At 45.8% G+C, this 15,703-nt stretch overlaps 1 protein-coding gene across 3 annotated transcripts in view; it reads right to left on the minus strand.

Moving 5' to 3' along the window:
* Nucleotides 1–15,703, minus strand: part of Col22a1 (collagen type XXII alpha 1 chain) — a 225,483-nt gene that overhangs the window by 160,457 nt on the left and 49,323 nt on the right. For all 3 annotated transcript variants that reach the window (XM_075959464.1, XM_075959463.1, XM_075959465.1), the window contains 5 exons: nucleotides 13,396–13,519; nucleotides 10,037–10,312; nucleotides 6,472–6,552; nucleotides 5,303–5,419; nucleotides 382–426 (listed from right to left, as the gene is read on the minus strand). In XM_075959464.1, coding sequence (XP_075815579.1) covers nucleotides 382–426; nucleotides 5,303–5,419; nucleotides 6,472–6,552; nucleotides 10,037–10,312; nucleotides 13,396–13,519 — 643 coding nt within the window. The remainder of the gene's footprint in view (nucleotides 1–381; nucleotides 427–5,302; nucleotides 5,420–6,471; nucleotides 6,553–10,036; nucleotides 10,313–13,395; nucleotides 13,520–15,703) is intronic.

Consider the following 15,703-nt stretch of genomic DNA (forward strand, 5'->3'; position numbering starts at 1 on the left):
TTTGTGCACAAGAAATGCATACAATTTATACAACTTAAGTAACTCCTAAAGCCCAAGTCTTAAACACTTCTTGAAACAATCAAGTTGCAAGGACTGATGCAGGATTAACTGCCTCTGGAGAGTAGAGCCTGTTGGAGCACATGGGCTATGAACCTGAGCCTGGGAAACCCTGCCCTTCTTTCTGTAAACTTTTAGGCTAAGAGGTGCAGGTCTGGAAAGGTCAGAGCCTCATAGCTTGAATCTCATACCACTTGTTCTTACTGTAGCATCTTAACTTGCTCCAAGGCAACTCTGAGGCTTGTGGGACAGTGATATAACACACCCCTGCCATGTTTCCATAGAGGTTTAAAGCAAAGGACACTATACCATGTAGGTACTGACCTTCTGACCAGGGAGTCCCACAGGGCCAGCAAAGCCCCGTTCACCCTGCAGGAAGAAAGACAAGAAGAAATAATAAAGGTGATATATTAATTCTCCCCATCTCTCTTATGCGCTAATTTTCTACTACTGGGCTCGAAATTTAGTCATATGCTAAGCCAGAAGGGTCAGAGAGTTGAGCAGGAAACAGTTGACTTCAGCTGAGAATCCATTCCCCAATTGCAAACATGCATGGACAACTTTCACCACGACCTCCCAGTGCAGCCACAGAAGGATCAAAGCTATAAACACACCGGGGAACAGGAAGGGAGTAGTCTATATTCTCATCCATACATGGGAGCCAAAGATGCCACGCATAGAGATCAGAGAGAAGAACAAGGGTTCCAGGCTGAGAAGTCAGAGAATGGAGATGGCACTGGTTAGAGGGGTCAAATTTCACTTAGATGGAGATAAACTATAGGTTTGTGAGGTGACTGATGTTCTCTTTAGCTTGACCCAGAATTCTGTATCTAAGAGGCACATTAGAGCATCAGTTTGTACCTTATAGATAAATGATATAATTGATCAATAGACAACATAAATGAGCATAAACAAAGTCATTTTATGGGCTATTATTTTCTCAGAATATGTAACTTATTTAGAAAGAAAATTATGATGCCTGCAACTATCAATTTGTGTAATGATTATTTACTAAAATACATAGCATGACAGGGCTAAGGCAATTTTTAGATACACGGCTGCATTCAGATTTTAAAATGTGTGAAAGATCTTGTTAGTGTGTTCACACATGCTCAGTGTGCTGTGGGCACCTCTAATATTGCCAAGCTGAGAACAAACACATGATTCTTAGGCTATAAATAAAGATATCGCCATACTACTGGCCCATTTCTACCTAATCCCATCAATAATAATAATTTCACTCTTGTTCTAGTTTGCGTCTCTATTGCTGTCATAAACACTCTGACATAATACAACTTGGTGAGGAAAATGTTTATTTCATATTCCTCTTCCAGGTGACAGTCCATCAATGTGGGAAGTCAAGACAAGAACCCAAGCCAGGAACCTGAAGGCAATTACTGAAGAAGAGACCATGATGAGATGTAGCTTGCTCCATCCGGCTTACTCAGCCTGTGTTCTTTAAAATATATTTTTTTTCATGAGTTTTTTTGCCTAAGTACCATGTGTGTACCTGGTACTGACAGAAGCCAGAAGGGGGCATCAGCCACCCTGGAACTTGAGCTACAGATGAATGCAAGCCACCATAAGGATGCTGAGAATCAAACCCTGGTTCTCTGGAGACCAGCCAGTGCTCTTACCCACTTAGCCACCTCTCCAGCCCTTTAGTTTGCTTTGTTATACAGGCCTCCAACTACCTAGAGATGATGTAAAGAGCTGGGCCCGCCCACTTCAACCATAAATCAAAATCAATCATCAATCAAGACATTACCCCACCCACATGCCCAAAGACTGATCTGACAAAGGCTGTTCCTCAGTTGATGTTCTTCTTCCAAAGTGACAAGAAAGACTAAATGGTGTAACTCTATTCCTGGGTGCCCATTTACTTCAGAGAAATCACAGATGTCCCCAGCATGTGCACACAGGAGCTCCTATAGTGTCCTTCAGAACGTCTTGGACACTGTTCGCATCCATCACCATGACTGATAACAGAGATGTAAACGCGGACCCCAAAGGATGGTTGACATCACTTATTAACTAAAATGAAAGACTTGAACAGCTGGAAACAAAGTGTGTGTAGCCAGAGCTCTGCCTTATGAAGAAGACTGTGATTTCCTGGGTCTCATGCTGAGTTTTTAATAGACACACAGATGCAGGAGGCAGGGGGCCACACCAGCTTCACAGGTGGTCAGGTAGCTCCTCCACGTGGCTTGTCTTCCATGCAGAGTGAGTAGGTCTTCCTGTCTGTCCACCTGCTCCTGTGAAGGTAGCTCCCTAGGATGATCCAGGTCCTAGAGTTTTCTCTCCCTAACCAGACTAAGACTTTCAAGGGCCATATCCTGCTGGTCTTAAAATCTCAGTGTGCAACACGGTGTGAAGGACAAAGCAGGTGTTTATTGTCTTTGGCCAAAAGCTAGGACTAACGACTTGAAGAAAAAACATAGGTTATCAGATGATGTCACACAGAGTAAGAGGCCGAGAGTGCACAGACTGAGAAGCTCAATTGGGAGAGCCTCATTCTGCAAAAGGAATGAGAGGATGCGTGCCTTTCTCCCCTCACCACCATCTGTCCATCTTCCTATCCATCTACCTTTTTACACTCAATTTATTCATCAATTCAACCATTATCTAATAGTTGCATCTGTATCCAAAGGTGAAGCAGCCCCCAAACACAGACACTAGTCAATCTCTGTCAACTGGAATTTAGGATTGTGCTCAAGAAAAAAACAAGGAAATGTTATCAACCTGATGTGGCCATGGCTATAGTATACTGAAGCCTGGGAGAGAAAGGGGACTTTTCTTAGAAAAGAATATTGTGGAATATTATTTTAACTAGGCAAAAATGCATTACATTTGTTTATGCTGTAGAATATTACCTTAACTATGTGGAGGTAGGTTACATTTGTTTCTGATGCCTTGGTTAATGATGTCAAGATGTGCTTCAGTAAGCAGTGCCGTACTTGTTTATTTATGTGAAGATACATAGCATTTGTTTATGTGAAGATACATAGCATTTGTTTATGTGAAGATACATAGCATTTGTTTATGTGAAGATACATAGCATTTGTTTCACCTTGCCTGCCTAAGGCACCTGATTGATCTAGTAAAAAGCTGAATGGCCAATAACAAGGCAGGAGAGGGATAGGCAGGACTGGCAGGCAGAGCAAATAAGTAGGGGGAGAAATCTAGGCTCAGGAGAGAGAAAGGAGAGATGAAAATAAGGGAGAAAAGGAGGGACATGCTCGAGGTCAGAAGCCAGGCTGCCATCAGCTAGCCAGGAACGGGAAGTAGGAAAGTAAGAAAGGAAGGAAGGGAGGAAGGGAGGTTGGGAGGGAGGAAAAAAGAGAAACAGATTAAAATAAGAGCTAAGCTAAAAGCGGGCATTCTTAACTATTAAGAAGTCTGCATGTCTAGTTGGTGGCCTAAAGGAAGAAACCTGCTACCAAAGAAGGTTCTGGACAGTTATCAAATGGGAATAACATGGGGAAAAAGGAAGCCTGGAGGGAAATCACAAGGCCAACATGCTCAGCAAAGATTCACTGCTCATGCTTTAGAGGACGAGCAGGTGTCAGTCAGGGAAAGCTACTCAAGAAACGGAAAAGATGTTCCATGCAGAAGGTGTGTATCCTCAAATGGCTAAAGATGAGATGAGTGTCCCTGCAAGAAACCAGTTTTTATTTTCTTGGGAACTATCAGGGAGAGATATTGAGACATGAGATTAGAAGCACTGGGGATGTAGCAGGGGTCACACGGGGATGGATATAGTGAAGAGGTGTCCTTAAACCACGCCAAGGTCGTCAGTGGAGAGCCAAACACTGGTGAGTTAGACAGTGGGAAGATGAGTGGCAAAGGAAGTCAATGCCTCTTCAGAGTCCCAGAAGTGACCACACAAGCTTGCATGGGACCCACTCAGACACAGACCTAGATTCCAGGGGAAGCAATGGCCTTGGGAGGGTGGGTTTGGGCACTGTGTCTGGGCATAGTGGCAGGAGAACAAAACGTCTCCACACCCTTTCCCTAACTGCAAGTGAGACTCAGGAGGATGTGGGTTTAGACAGCTGCCCCTCTGAGGCTTCTCTGGCATCTGGAAGAGATCTGTTCACGGGCTGAGGCAACCTGAGCCTGAGCCTGCAGATGGAAGACCAGCTGCCCAGCCTGAGTGTGCTGATCCCATCTTTCTGCTGCCTGCTTCTTCCCCAACCTAGACACTGGTCATGGGGTATCCGAATGTCACCTACAGCCTGACAAAAGCTCAGGGGATAACTAGTTGTTGGCAAGTTGACTTGGCAAAAAGCTCCTTACTTTATCCATGTCTTCCCAAAAGCCTGGCTCTCTGCATAGAACAAGGGATGGGAGGTGTGAAGAACAACAGCCAGGGGGAAAGAAAAGAGAAGTGCATATTGGCCAGATATTACATTCAAAGTGAATGATCCAGTTACCTCCAACTTTTATTTCACTTGGGGCTGGGCGTCCCTAGTACTGAGCAGAGCCTCACAGTCCTCATGGGTGGCTAGCGCCATGTGGGTGAGGACAACTGTTGTGGTAGAATAAGTCCCTGGGGGTACCAGTCCAGAGGGTCCCACAGAGACTGTCTCCAGAGAGTTCTGCTCCTTGACAACCTTGTTCCTACTACTCATAAGTAAATGGTGTGTGTGTGTGTGTGTGTGTGTGTGTGTGTGTGTGTGTGTAAGACCACTATTGACCTATAGAAATTTAAAAACAAATAAATGAAAGCCTTGGGTACAAACCAAGAACTTAATGTGCCCAGTGGATATAAGTATGGATATTCACAAGCGTTGAGTACTTTGTAAAACTTAAAATGATAGCCAAACCTTTATTCATAAATATACATCCACACCCACACACCCCACACACATGTAATGACATATATTCAGATTAGTGTGTGTGGTTAACCAGAGGAAACAGCAAGAAGGGTGAGGGCGCAAATAACAGCCAGGGAGACCCCATAACGCATTATTAGCTGCGGGAAAACATTAATTAGACCAGCGTCTGAGAACCTCCCTTCCATCATGCACAAAAGTAAAGAAACAGACATTCCAAGGAATGCGATGGTGATCTGAAAGCCACTGTGAGCCTGGAGCCACCCTGGTCCGCTAGGCCAGGTGTGATGGGAAGCCGTCAACTTCAACTCACTGTCAGAGCGGTCCTGCCAACCAGCCTGGCCTGCCACACTCAGCTCTGATGCTACAGGGGACTGAGGGAGGACGGTGAAAGCGGGGTGGATTACCTTTTCTCCGGCAGGGCATGAGCAGTTGATGGTCTTCAGGAACCCGATCTGTTCACTACCAGGCGTGGGCAGCTGTGGAGGTGCAGGCGGAGGCTCTGTCACCACGGTCACCTGACACTGAAAGGAAGGGTCAAGGGGTCAGAATCTGCCGCCCCCTGGTGAGGAGCATGAGGTCTGGAACTGAAGGAAATGGGGCAAGGAAATGAAACCAAAAGGCACCCAAGGGCACGCGAGTAGACAGAACACATCTAGCAACAGGGCTCTGCTCTCCTGAGGCCTTCAAGAAGACAGGGTAGGCAGCCACGCCCTAGACAGTAGCCAGCTTAGCAACCTAGAAGAACCACTGAACCACCCTGGTCACATGGCTCACCATGCAGGATGGAGACAAGGGTTTTCCTTTATCATCTTCTGAGGCGGGAAAATGAGAACACTTAGGGAGACGCCCATCTTACTGTCTCCTACCTATGCACTCCATAGCCTGACCCTCCTCTTCCTACCCTCCCTAAAAATCTCAGCTTCCTTTGCCCCCTTTTTCCTTCCTTCTCCTCCTCTCTACCCACACTTATATCAAGGTGTCTCCAGATCCCCTGCATACTGTAGGAGGGCTAAGAAGAGCACAGTAATGAAGGCCTTTCTGGGTCCCCCAGCCTGGCCCACCCTGGGAAACAGGTCCTATTCCAATTCCACATTTCAAGCATATCTTGGAAGCAGGATTTGGTAGAGAAATATGGAGGAAATGGGATATAAGGAGTGGGTGATGAGGCCTAAAGGGTGCAGACCCTGCATTCAAAGGCCTAGTTGGTGGGTCCAATCCTCATCTCAGGGGCCATTAGTGTTCTGAGTGCCACATTGCTGCCTGTCCCTCCCCTGAGCAAGGAATTCATCAGCTCATTGAGATCTGGGGGCACCCTCCATCCTCTGCCTTCCACACTTCCCCAAAGCTGGGTCACAGCTGGAAGCTTTGGGTCACCCTGACTGAAGCTCTGTTTAACATGATTTCCCCCAAATTCATGTTCCGTGTGAATGGTTAGAAGTAAAACATGAAGCTAGAATCCCCACACATGCTGGTGGCCAGTGCCACCCTGGGATCAACTGCTAATTCCCAAACCCTGAACACTCAAGTTCCATACGCCATACACGTCTCCAGCCCAGCCTGCAGGTCTGCTCACCGGACCCGACGGGATGTCACAGCAAGTCTCCAGTTCCGCATGCCTCGAGTCACAGTAGATCACAATCCGCTGCAGGTCAAACTGCAAAGGAACAAGACGAAAGAGGAAAGAACTGAAATCTCCCCCGTATGAGACAGTCCACTTGCTCTTGGAATCTTTCCCACCCTGTGCTGCTCTGGTGGGCTGCACAGGGAGGCTCTCCATGGTCTGTGCACCCAAACGCCATCTAGAGAAAGTCCCCTTGCATGGGAGGCCCACGCTTGCTTCCACTGTACAGGGATCATGGCCTTAGCCCCAGCTACACACACAGGCGCACCCACTCCTAGCCATTAACCACCACTGCGGCAACATAGTACATAGATGATGAGACAGTTTCCAGACGGAAAACTCCACGTGTCCCTATTTTCATCCTTTGGGGGCATCTCCATACAGTAGCTTACATGAACTTTTGAGATAAATACCTACTATCCGTTTCAACTTTAATACCCTCTACCTTGCTTTAAAAACTTAAAACAAAGATTTCAATATTTAAGAATAATAGTGAAGTATGCATATGTGTGTGCACACACACACATTGAGCCACACTCCAGCCTGTGGACATGGCAGCAAGGTGTAGAGTGACTGTAGACCTGACAACCGTCTGCTTTCTGGACCCCAGGCTCTTGCAGCCAGAGAGTGGTCTGCAGAAACCTTGCCTTGAGCTCTGGCTGAGATTATTGGATGTCGTGCGATCAATACAATTCAACAAACTCAGGCTGCTGCCTGGGTTCAGTTCATCCACCATCCACCCTGCTCTCTCGTCAGCTCCGTCAGCTCCCTTTTCTGGACTGACCTGGGTCTCTCCATACACTAAACTCTTTCCCATGCACTCACCCCTCAGAGTCCCACTGCCTAGGAGATTCTTCCATCCACTGTTCATAGGCAGGCTGCTCCCAGCTCCCATCTTCCTCTTGCTGGCCAGGCTCATGCCCCACCCCTCACCATTCATCCTCACAACAGGACCTGCCCACAGGTCTACTGCATTCCTCCACTCGCCGCTCTCCAGCACCTATTTCCTCTGCCACAACAAAATCTCTGTGGGACAAGGCTCTGTTCTCTCTTGCCCCAAGCTCTAAAGCAGCCCCTGCCACAAGACAGATGTGGTCCACGCAGATCATCACCGGATGAAAGAACCTTTAACAGACAGAACCGGTGGGTGAGGGGCTCTGTCTGTGCGGGGGCTCCCCTGCCTTCTGCTTCTACCATGTGTTCCTCAAAGCACACCCCCTTAATGCCACCTGGCTCTCGACTGAAGGACGAGCAGATCTATGCATGTCTATTTCATTTCCTGTTGAGACACCAATCCAGACCGGGAGAAAACGAAAGACGGCATATTCTCGATTTTGAGCAATGCTGGTCTTTAGGAGATGGTCTGCTTTCTACATTAGCAGTGATCCACTGACCACAGCTGGGCCATCAGACAACACTATAGAGCTGAGGTTGGGAGAAACCCCAAACTCCCACAACTGCCTTTGATCTGTGTTACTTTGCTACCTTAACTTTCCCCATCCACTGTCTGCCCAAGTCCCCAAATCTCCACTCCTTCTATCCTTCTGGGCCTCATTCCTGTCTGAGAGCCAAACTCAGGTTCAATCTACAGCAGCCGTGGGCTGAACTGAGCTACGGGTCAGCTCACAGCTCACAGCCTCCCACCATACCCCCAACACCGGCACTCACTGAATGGCGCTTTGGTAACTCTGGTGTGGAAACTGATAGGGAAGAGATGAAAGCGTGAGCTGGGCTCTTACCATGCTGAGTCTAAGGTTCAGCTATCATGGAGTCATATCAATTCTGCTATCTTCCATTTGCCTTTCAATGATATGGTCTCACAGAGCCACAGGGGGAACTGAAGGACTCACAGGATACAATGCCTGTCCCGCATCAAGCCTCGATAAGCTGAGGCCTCTTCCCGTTGTACCTAAGGCCCCAAACCATAGAGCCACAGGTATTCAAGCTCATGCTCTGGGAAGGATATAAAATATACTGACTCTTCCTCCAACCATTTAATCTAGAAACACAGCTAGGGATGAATGTCAGAAGCCCCCCGATTTCTTGGGGTTTGACACCAACAAACCTTTTTCACTGATAGAGGAAAAAAGGGGGAATGAGAGGATCCTCCCACTTAAGGAACCGGTCCAAGTTCCAAGTGAAAGAGACACTGCCTTCTTGTGCATTTACAATGTGGAGCCAGTCCTTCTGTGTGCCTGCCTTTGCCTCCTAAGCAGGACTAAGTGACATCACAGTGCTACAGTGTTGTACCGAGTGAGGCGCTCAGAGCTAACAGCAACCATACAAGGGTGTACTGCCCAGAGACCACCAGAGTCTCTACCTGATGCTCAAACCGAAATAGAAGAGCAACAAACACTGCCCCACACGGGAACGCTGAGCTCTCTCCGGTTCTTTGCTTAAAAACGGGACCGTGGCTAGATACAAAATTGGCTGGTGTCACAGCAGGGAAGTAAACAGCCTAAAAATGTTCATGAGGCTGAGCCCTTCCAAGGAGGAAGATCACCTTTGCTTGCGTTTCTCGGAGCCACGTTAAAGCAGCTGAGCCAGAGGTGGGGCCAGTGGGAACTGGTCAAAGGTCAAGGTTCATGAAAGAGTGGATCCCTGGGTTCCTCAGCCCATGGACACCTATCCTGAGACTTGTTTAGTTTGGACACTTATTCTTTAAGTTCCATGGTACACAATGCCCATGTATGTCTACTGTGGCATTTTTTTAACCAGACTGAATGGTCTCATTGAGTCTTCCTTTCATAATAACCCTGGGCTGGTTAAATTCATATATCTTTTCTGCTATTCAGGCTTAACATAACTGGATGCCTGCACTATAGCACAAAGGCAAGCATATACAGAAGACAGAGAAGGAGCAGCCACCATATGGAGCTTGCATTGACCCGACAAGCTACTAAAACACACAGTAAGCACAACATGGGTGTTCTGCTGCTGCTTCTGCCGCTACTAATATGGCCTGGCAGGATCAGGTTGCCATGCAAAGGATACAGCATTTAGGGCCTGCAAGCTCTTTCCATGCCTGTCCATCCCAGGATGGTGTGACACCACTTGAATATGATTTGTGATACTGTGTGTATTTGGCCCAAACTCATCAAAGTACTGCTGTCCCTTGGTACCCTAGAAGCCCTCCCCATAACATCCAATGATGTTGAGCCCTTTAGTTTAAAGATTTCTAGTGTTATGCATGTTGATCATATGCTCCCTTATAGACACCAGTATCACTAATGCCCAGCAGAGAGCCTAGCAAACAGAAGGATTACAATGAATACCATATTCATTCATATACATTCAGTGTATATACAATGAATGGATGAGTGAATGAATGTGAAATCTGGACTCCAATTTGCAACCTTCAGAGTCAAGATTCCTCTCCTCTCAGAAAGTCCATGGTGATGATTGATAAATTGATGATAAATTGGAACTACAGACAAGGGAGACACTAAGGCACCTAGATTCTAGGGTTCACTCTGATGGCCCTGGCACTGCCGACAAGAGCCCCTCGGGTACTCACGTCAATGGGCACACTGTCGTAGAGACGCTTGCCGATCACAGTCTTGCCCTGGATGTCGATGTTCTCCCTCTCCTCGATGGGCAGCGTCTGAACCAGCATGCAGTCAATGTAGAGGGACACATTCTGGGCCTGGATGCTTAGAGCCATCTTGTGCCAGTCACGGTCAAAGAGGTCATCAACTCGGGGACCTCGAAAGACCACCCTGACTGCGTCCTTCATGGCACCCACAGCATTGTACTCAACCGCTTTGTTCTCACCATCCAGTCGGATAGAGACCTAAGGAGACAGGCACAGAGAGTCCTTGAAGACCTAATACATCCCCTGGACATCATGGGACCAAGCATGGGCAGAAGTGGGGAGGGAGGAGTCAGCCCTGACAATGCTGACACGGCCAACTGTGCCTCTTGCACCAGGATGCTCAGAGCTGTCTGGGCTGAGGCCAGTTAGGTGCCATTCTGGCCTCTGATTCCTCCTCGGCATGCTGGCATCAGTAGCCAATGTGTAGGCTGCTCAACCTGGACAATAATTAGATTGACTATGCTCAGCCACTAGGCAGAGATCATGTCCTCAGTATGAGAAGAGCCTCCTGGGGCCTCTGTGAGACTTCAAATGACCAGTGAAGAGGGCCTAAGGCATGGCACCAACCAGGAATCCTAACTAATCTCAGGGTTTCTTAAGACTTCTCATTTTTTTCAGACATTTTGATTGATTTATACTTACTTGCCTTTACAGTTATAGATCAACATTTAAAGCTATCTTGTTTAGTAACTGCACATTTGCACACCTGCACACCTGTTTATTCGAAGTCTACTTTCCCATCCTTTTAAACAGACACTTGATCTTCTCCTTTGTTAATCCCTATAATACCAGTGGCTAGAAAAACATGTGGTACATGGTGGCATTCAAGAAAAGGGCGCTGAATGGATGAATTCATCAATAAATGGAAAGGAAAGAGTCCCTGCGACTACATAAAGGTGTCTGTGCAATGCAGAGAACTGGCCAACGTATTCACAGCACAGCCCTGGTCTTCTAGGTTCTCTTTCTGACTCAACCTCCCTTCAACACAACCAAAGGGTTCCTTATATTTCTTTTAGTTGGCTCTCCTGCATACTTATTACAGACATAATGAATGACCAGAAACAATGGGTTCCTCTTGAATTGCATAATACAACACACACACACACAGTGTAATTGTGTTGTGACTGAACGCCGTCCTCCATTTCCTCACAGTGGTCTCACAGGCCTCAGTTCCAGCCCTGACCATCTTCAGAGCTCCCTGTAGACTTTGCTTTCCCTCGGATGTTTGTCTCAAGCAAGTAAGAAAGCAAGCCAAGATATTCAGAGACCTAAGTCATGTGACTACCGACACTAGCTGGGTGACCTCCTGGAATCACTTTATCTCTCAGAGGCATCAGCAAATTGTGCTAGCTCTATTTTCAAGCTATATCTGAACCCTGGTTACTCCAGAAGGAGGGCATCAGCAGACGTGGCAGACAGAAAACACAAAGCTCTGCAAATACCATGAAAGAAAAGACCCAGACTGTGGGGGTGTTAGGGTCTCACGCCACAAGAATGTCATGGCAGGTGCCCAGTCCCACCCTGCCAGACCAGAGAAACTGGAGAAGCAAATCTATGGTTAAGAGGCAGTGGTGGTGAACAGGAACCCAGAGCCGACAGAAGTCTGTCAATGCCTTTAGTCTCCCACGCATAGGAAACTGGATCCCTCCATGGCTAACACTAAAAACGAGTTTGCACCTCAGTGTGACCACAGATGCTACGGCAGAGTTATTCAACAGGACCAGAAGGCCTAGACAGGCTGAGAACAAAAGCACAGACTCTGGGCCTTAACTATGTGAATCCAAATCTCAACTTCTGCTTTTACTACTTGTGCAAACTGCAGCCAATTCCTGAACTTCTTGTGACATTTCTATGTCTTATTCAGAAATGGGTATGGTAGAACCAACCTATATGCAAGGTAATGAGGAGGGCTCGCTGCATTAAAAATTGTTGAGTCATCTGAATTGTGCTATGAGCAGGTTTGCACCAATGAAGAGCAATGCTAAGGCCTTCTCTGACCACAGGAGGAAATAATCCTATTCCATCTTATTCTATTCTAGTCTATTTTATTCTTTTCTATCCTATCCTATCCTTATTCTTATTCTTCTCTTCTACTCTATTCTACCCTAGTATAATCTGTTAGAATAAATCATATTCTATTCTGTTAGATTAGACTAAAAGTAGTAGCTGAATGTCCTGGCCATTATTCCCTCCTCCTCACAACATTCTTAGCACGTCAATTGTATTATTGCATTTACTTATTTTAAGAAATGATGGGGAAAGGAAGAGAGAGAGAATTGAAGAGTAGCACTTAGAAGGAGGTGATCGTGATCCAAGAGGGAGGAACAAGACGTTGGCTGCAGTTGGTTGTCTCGGACCACAGTCCAATTCCATAAAAATTCGTTTTGTTTTGTTTTAGCCCCATATGAAAATCAAGAAAAGTTTCTCCCAGGTGAAAGTGAGAATGTCTACATGTGTGTGTGTGTGTGTGTGTGTGTGTATATATATATATATATATATATATATATATATATATATTTCCAATGAGAGGACAATGTTTAGAGCCCAGGCCTTTGAGCACTGAGAACAGTTATTACATTCCTCTCAGACTGATGCCCTGTGTCAATGAACTTGGCTTTGAGATATGCCCTTCCCCATTGGGCCGCACACTGTTGAGGAATTGCCCAACTGAAAACTGATACTCTACAGGTGTGTAAAGACAAGCATTTGGAACTTCACATGTGAGAAAACTGAGAACAACCTTCAGTGATGCAGGAGATCTACTTGTGACCGATCCTATTATACATCAGACTCTGCTGGATGCTTTGCAAACGTGATTTTATTAACAACCGACTCTTATACCCACAGTCCTTGGTAAGTACTGTCATTTTCCACTTTCAAGCTAAGGGAACTGAGACTCATGGGCAATCCTACTTCATGTCCCACACTAAGAAAGAAGGTGATACAATATTTGGTCAGGCCCACCTGACCCTGACTGTTGAACCAGATCTTGCACTATATGAGGTCACCAACAGACAAGGTGACATAATACAATAGAGCAGACGGTCACTTCTCTGTTTAGGTAGAAAGTCTCAGAGGATGGTAACTGGATGTCAAACCTTAGAAGGTTTGACCATGGAGGACAGAGGAGCTGGACTTATAGGTTCTTTGGGGCTCCATGGAATGGGCCCCCTTTTGCCAAAGCCCAGGACCGAGTATCTTGCTGAAAACACAGTGGTCAAGACTAGTTCCTGGGAGGAGGACACAGCACTTGCCCCAAAGATAGGCAGCATTACCCATACCTGTGGGATGCCATACTGGTCGATGACCTGCCAGATGTACCAGTCTTCTTTCCGAGATGTTTTCCGGAACCGGAAGGTTGTGACAAAGGCGTACTCATCAGGCAGACCTTGGGGGAAAACATCCCTGAGAAGAGAGAGACAGACAGACAAATGGTGCCAGGATTAGTGAGAAGAATGGGAAGCTGGCAGAGGAAGTTTCCATGTCTGCTCAGCTACTGGGTCCTGACAGTATGACCCCCAAGGATGCCCACAGCACCCTCTCAGTTGTACCGATGCCTCTTACTAAGACTGGTGTCGTAGTGAGACCTTCTAACGAAAAGCACTGTGGCCCCTTCACTGCCTTTGCCCCAACCCTCAGTGCTCATCTACTGGATCCCCGTCCTCCTGATGACTGACAGCCAATAAATGCTAGGTGACCCTCCCCCAGAATGCTTGTACTGGAGAATTCCAGCCTTCATCGCTCCTGTCCTGTTCCCAGTTTCTTTTACCAGGGATTCTATACCAAGTAGCTATAGCCTCAGGGTATGCCTTCACAAAACCCAGGTGCTAAAATCCTAATGCCTAGGTGGTAGAGGATTTTTAGGTCTTGAGAGTGGAACCCTGTAACAGATCAGTGCCCTTGTAAAAGAGGCCCCTCGGCATTGTTCAGCATTTCTATGACATGATATTACCATGAGAAGACACCATCGAGGAAGACCTGACCTTAGACAACAAAGCTATAGCTTTTTAAGAAGCTTCTGCCATTTATGAACCATGCAGACCATATGGCACTGTCACCGAGACACAGGACATCCTCTTAAACAAATTCAGTTACCATGGAGGTCCAAAGGCCAGTCGTGCTGTGCCTGCCCAGAGCACCTTGGACCACCTTCCACCTTCACCCATGTCACAGACAGAGCCAGATACCAGAAATCAGAAAAATTTCCCTTGGTCATGGATAGGTAGGATCAAAATAACAACAATGGCAATCCTACCAAAAGCAATTTATAGATTCAATGCAATCCCCCTCAAAATAAAAATACAATTCTTCACAGACTTCAAAAGAGCAATACTCAACTTCATATGGAAAAACAAACAAAATACAACAATAGCCAAAACAATCCTGTACAATAAAGGAACTTCCGGAGGCATCACCATCTCTGACATCAAGCTCTATTATAGAGCTACAGTAATGAAAACAGCTTGGTATTGGCATAAAAACAGAGAGGTTGACAAATGGAATCAAATCAAAGACACAGATATTAATTCACACACCTATGAACATCTGATTTTTGACAAAAAAGCTAAAATTATACAATGGAAGAAAAGAAAGCATCTTCAACAATGGTGCTGGTCTAACTGGATGGCAACATGCAGAAAATAAAAATAGATCCATATTCCAACCCTATGCACAAAACTCAAGTCCAAATGGATTAAAGACCACAATATAAATCCAACCACACTGAACCTGATAGAAGAGAAAGTGGGAAGTACCCTTCAATCCATGGGTACAGGAGACCACTTCCTAAATATAACACCAGTAGCACAGACACTGAGAGTGTCCCATAAATAAATGGGACCTCCTGAAACTGAGAAGCTTTTGTAAAGCAAAGGAATTGTCAATAAGACAAAAAGACCGCCTATTAAATAGGAAAAGGTCTTCACAAACTCCATATCAGAGAACTGATTTCCAAAATATATAAAGAACTCACGAAATAATAAGACATCAAAATTCCAAATAACTCAATTTAAAAAATGGGGTACAGAACTAAACAGAGAATTCTAAACTGAAGAATCTCAAATAGCCAAAAGATAGTTAAGAAAATGTCCAACATCCTTAGCCATCAGAGAAATGCAAATCAAAACAACTCTGAAATATCATCTTATACCAGTCAGAATGGCTAAGATCAAAAACACCAATAATAGCTTATGCTGGAGAGGATGTGGAGTAAGAGGAACACTCTATTGCTGGTGGGAATACAAACTTGTACAACCACTTTGGAAATCAGTTTGGTAGTTTCTTAGAAAATTGGGAATTAATTCACCTCATGACCCAGTAATACCACTCTTGGACATATAACCAAAAGATAATCAATCATACTACAAGGACATTTGCTCAACTATGTTCATAGCAGCATTATTTGTAATAGCCCTAACCTGGAAACAATCTAGATGCCCCTCTACCCAGGAATGGATGGAGAAGGTGTGGTATATTTATACAATGAAGTATTACTCAGCAATAAAAAAAAAACCAATGACATCTTGAAATTTGCATGCAAATGGGTGGAACGAAAAAAAACCATCCTAAGTGAGGTAACCCAGATCCAGA

Source organism: Microtus pennsylvanicus, chromosome 2 (assembly GCF_037038515.1).
Source record: "Microtus pennsylvanicus isolate mMicPen1 chromosome 2, mMicPen1.hap1, whole genome shotgun sequence".
Taxonomy (NCBI): domain Eukaryota; kingdom Metazoa; phylum Chordata; class Mammalia; order Rodentia; family Cricetidae; genus Microtus; species Microtus pennsylvanicus.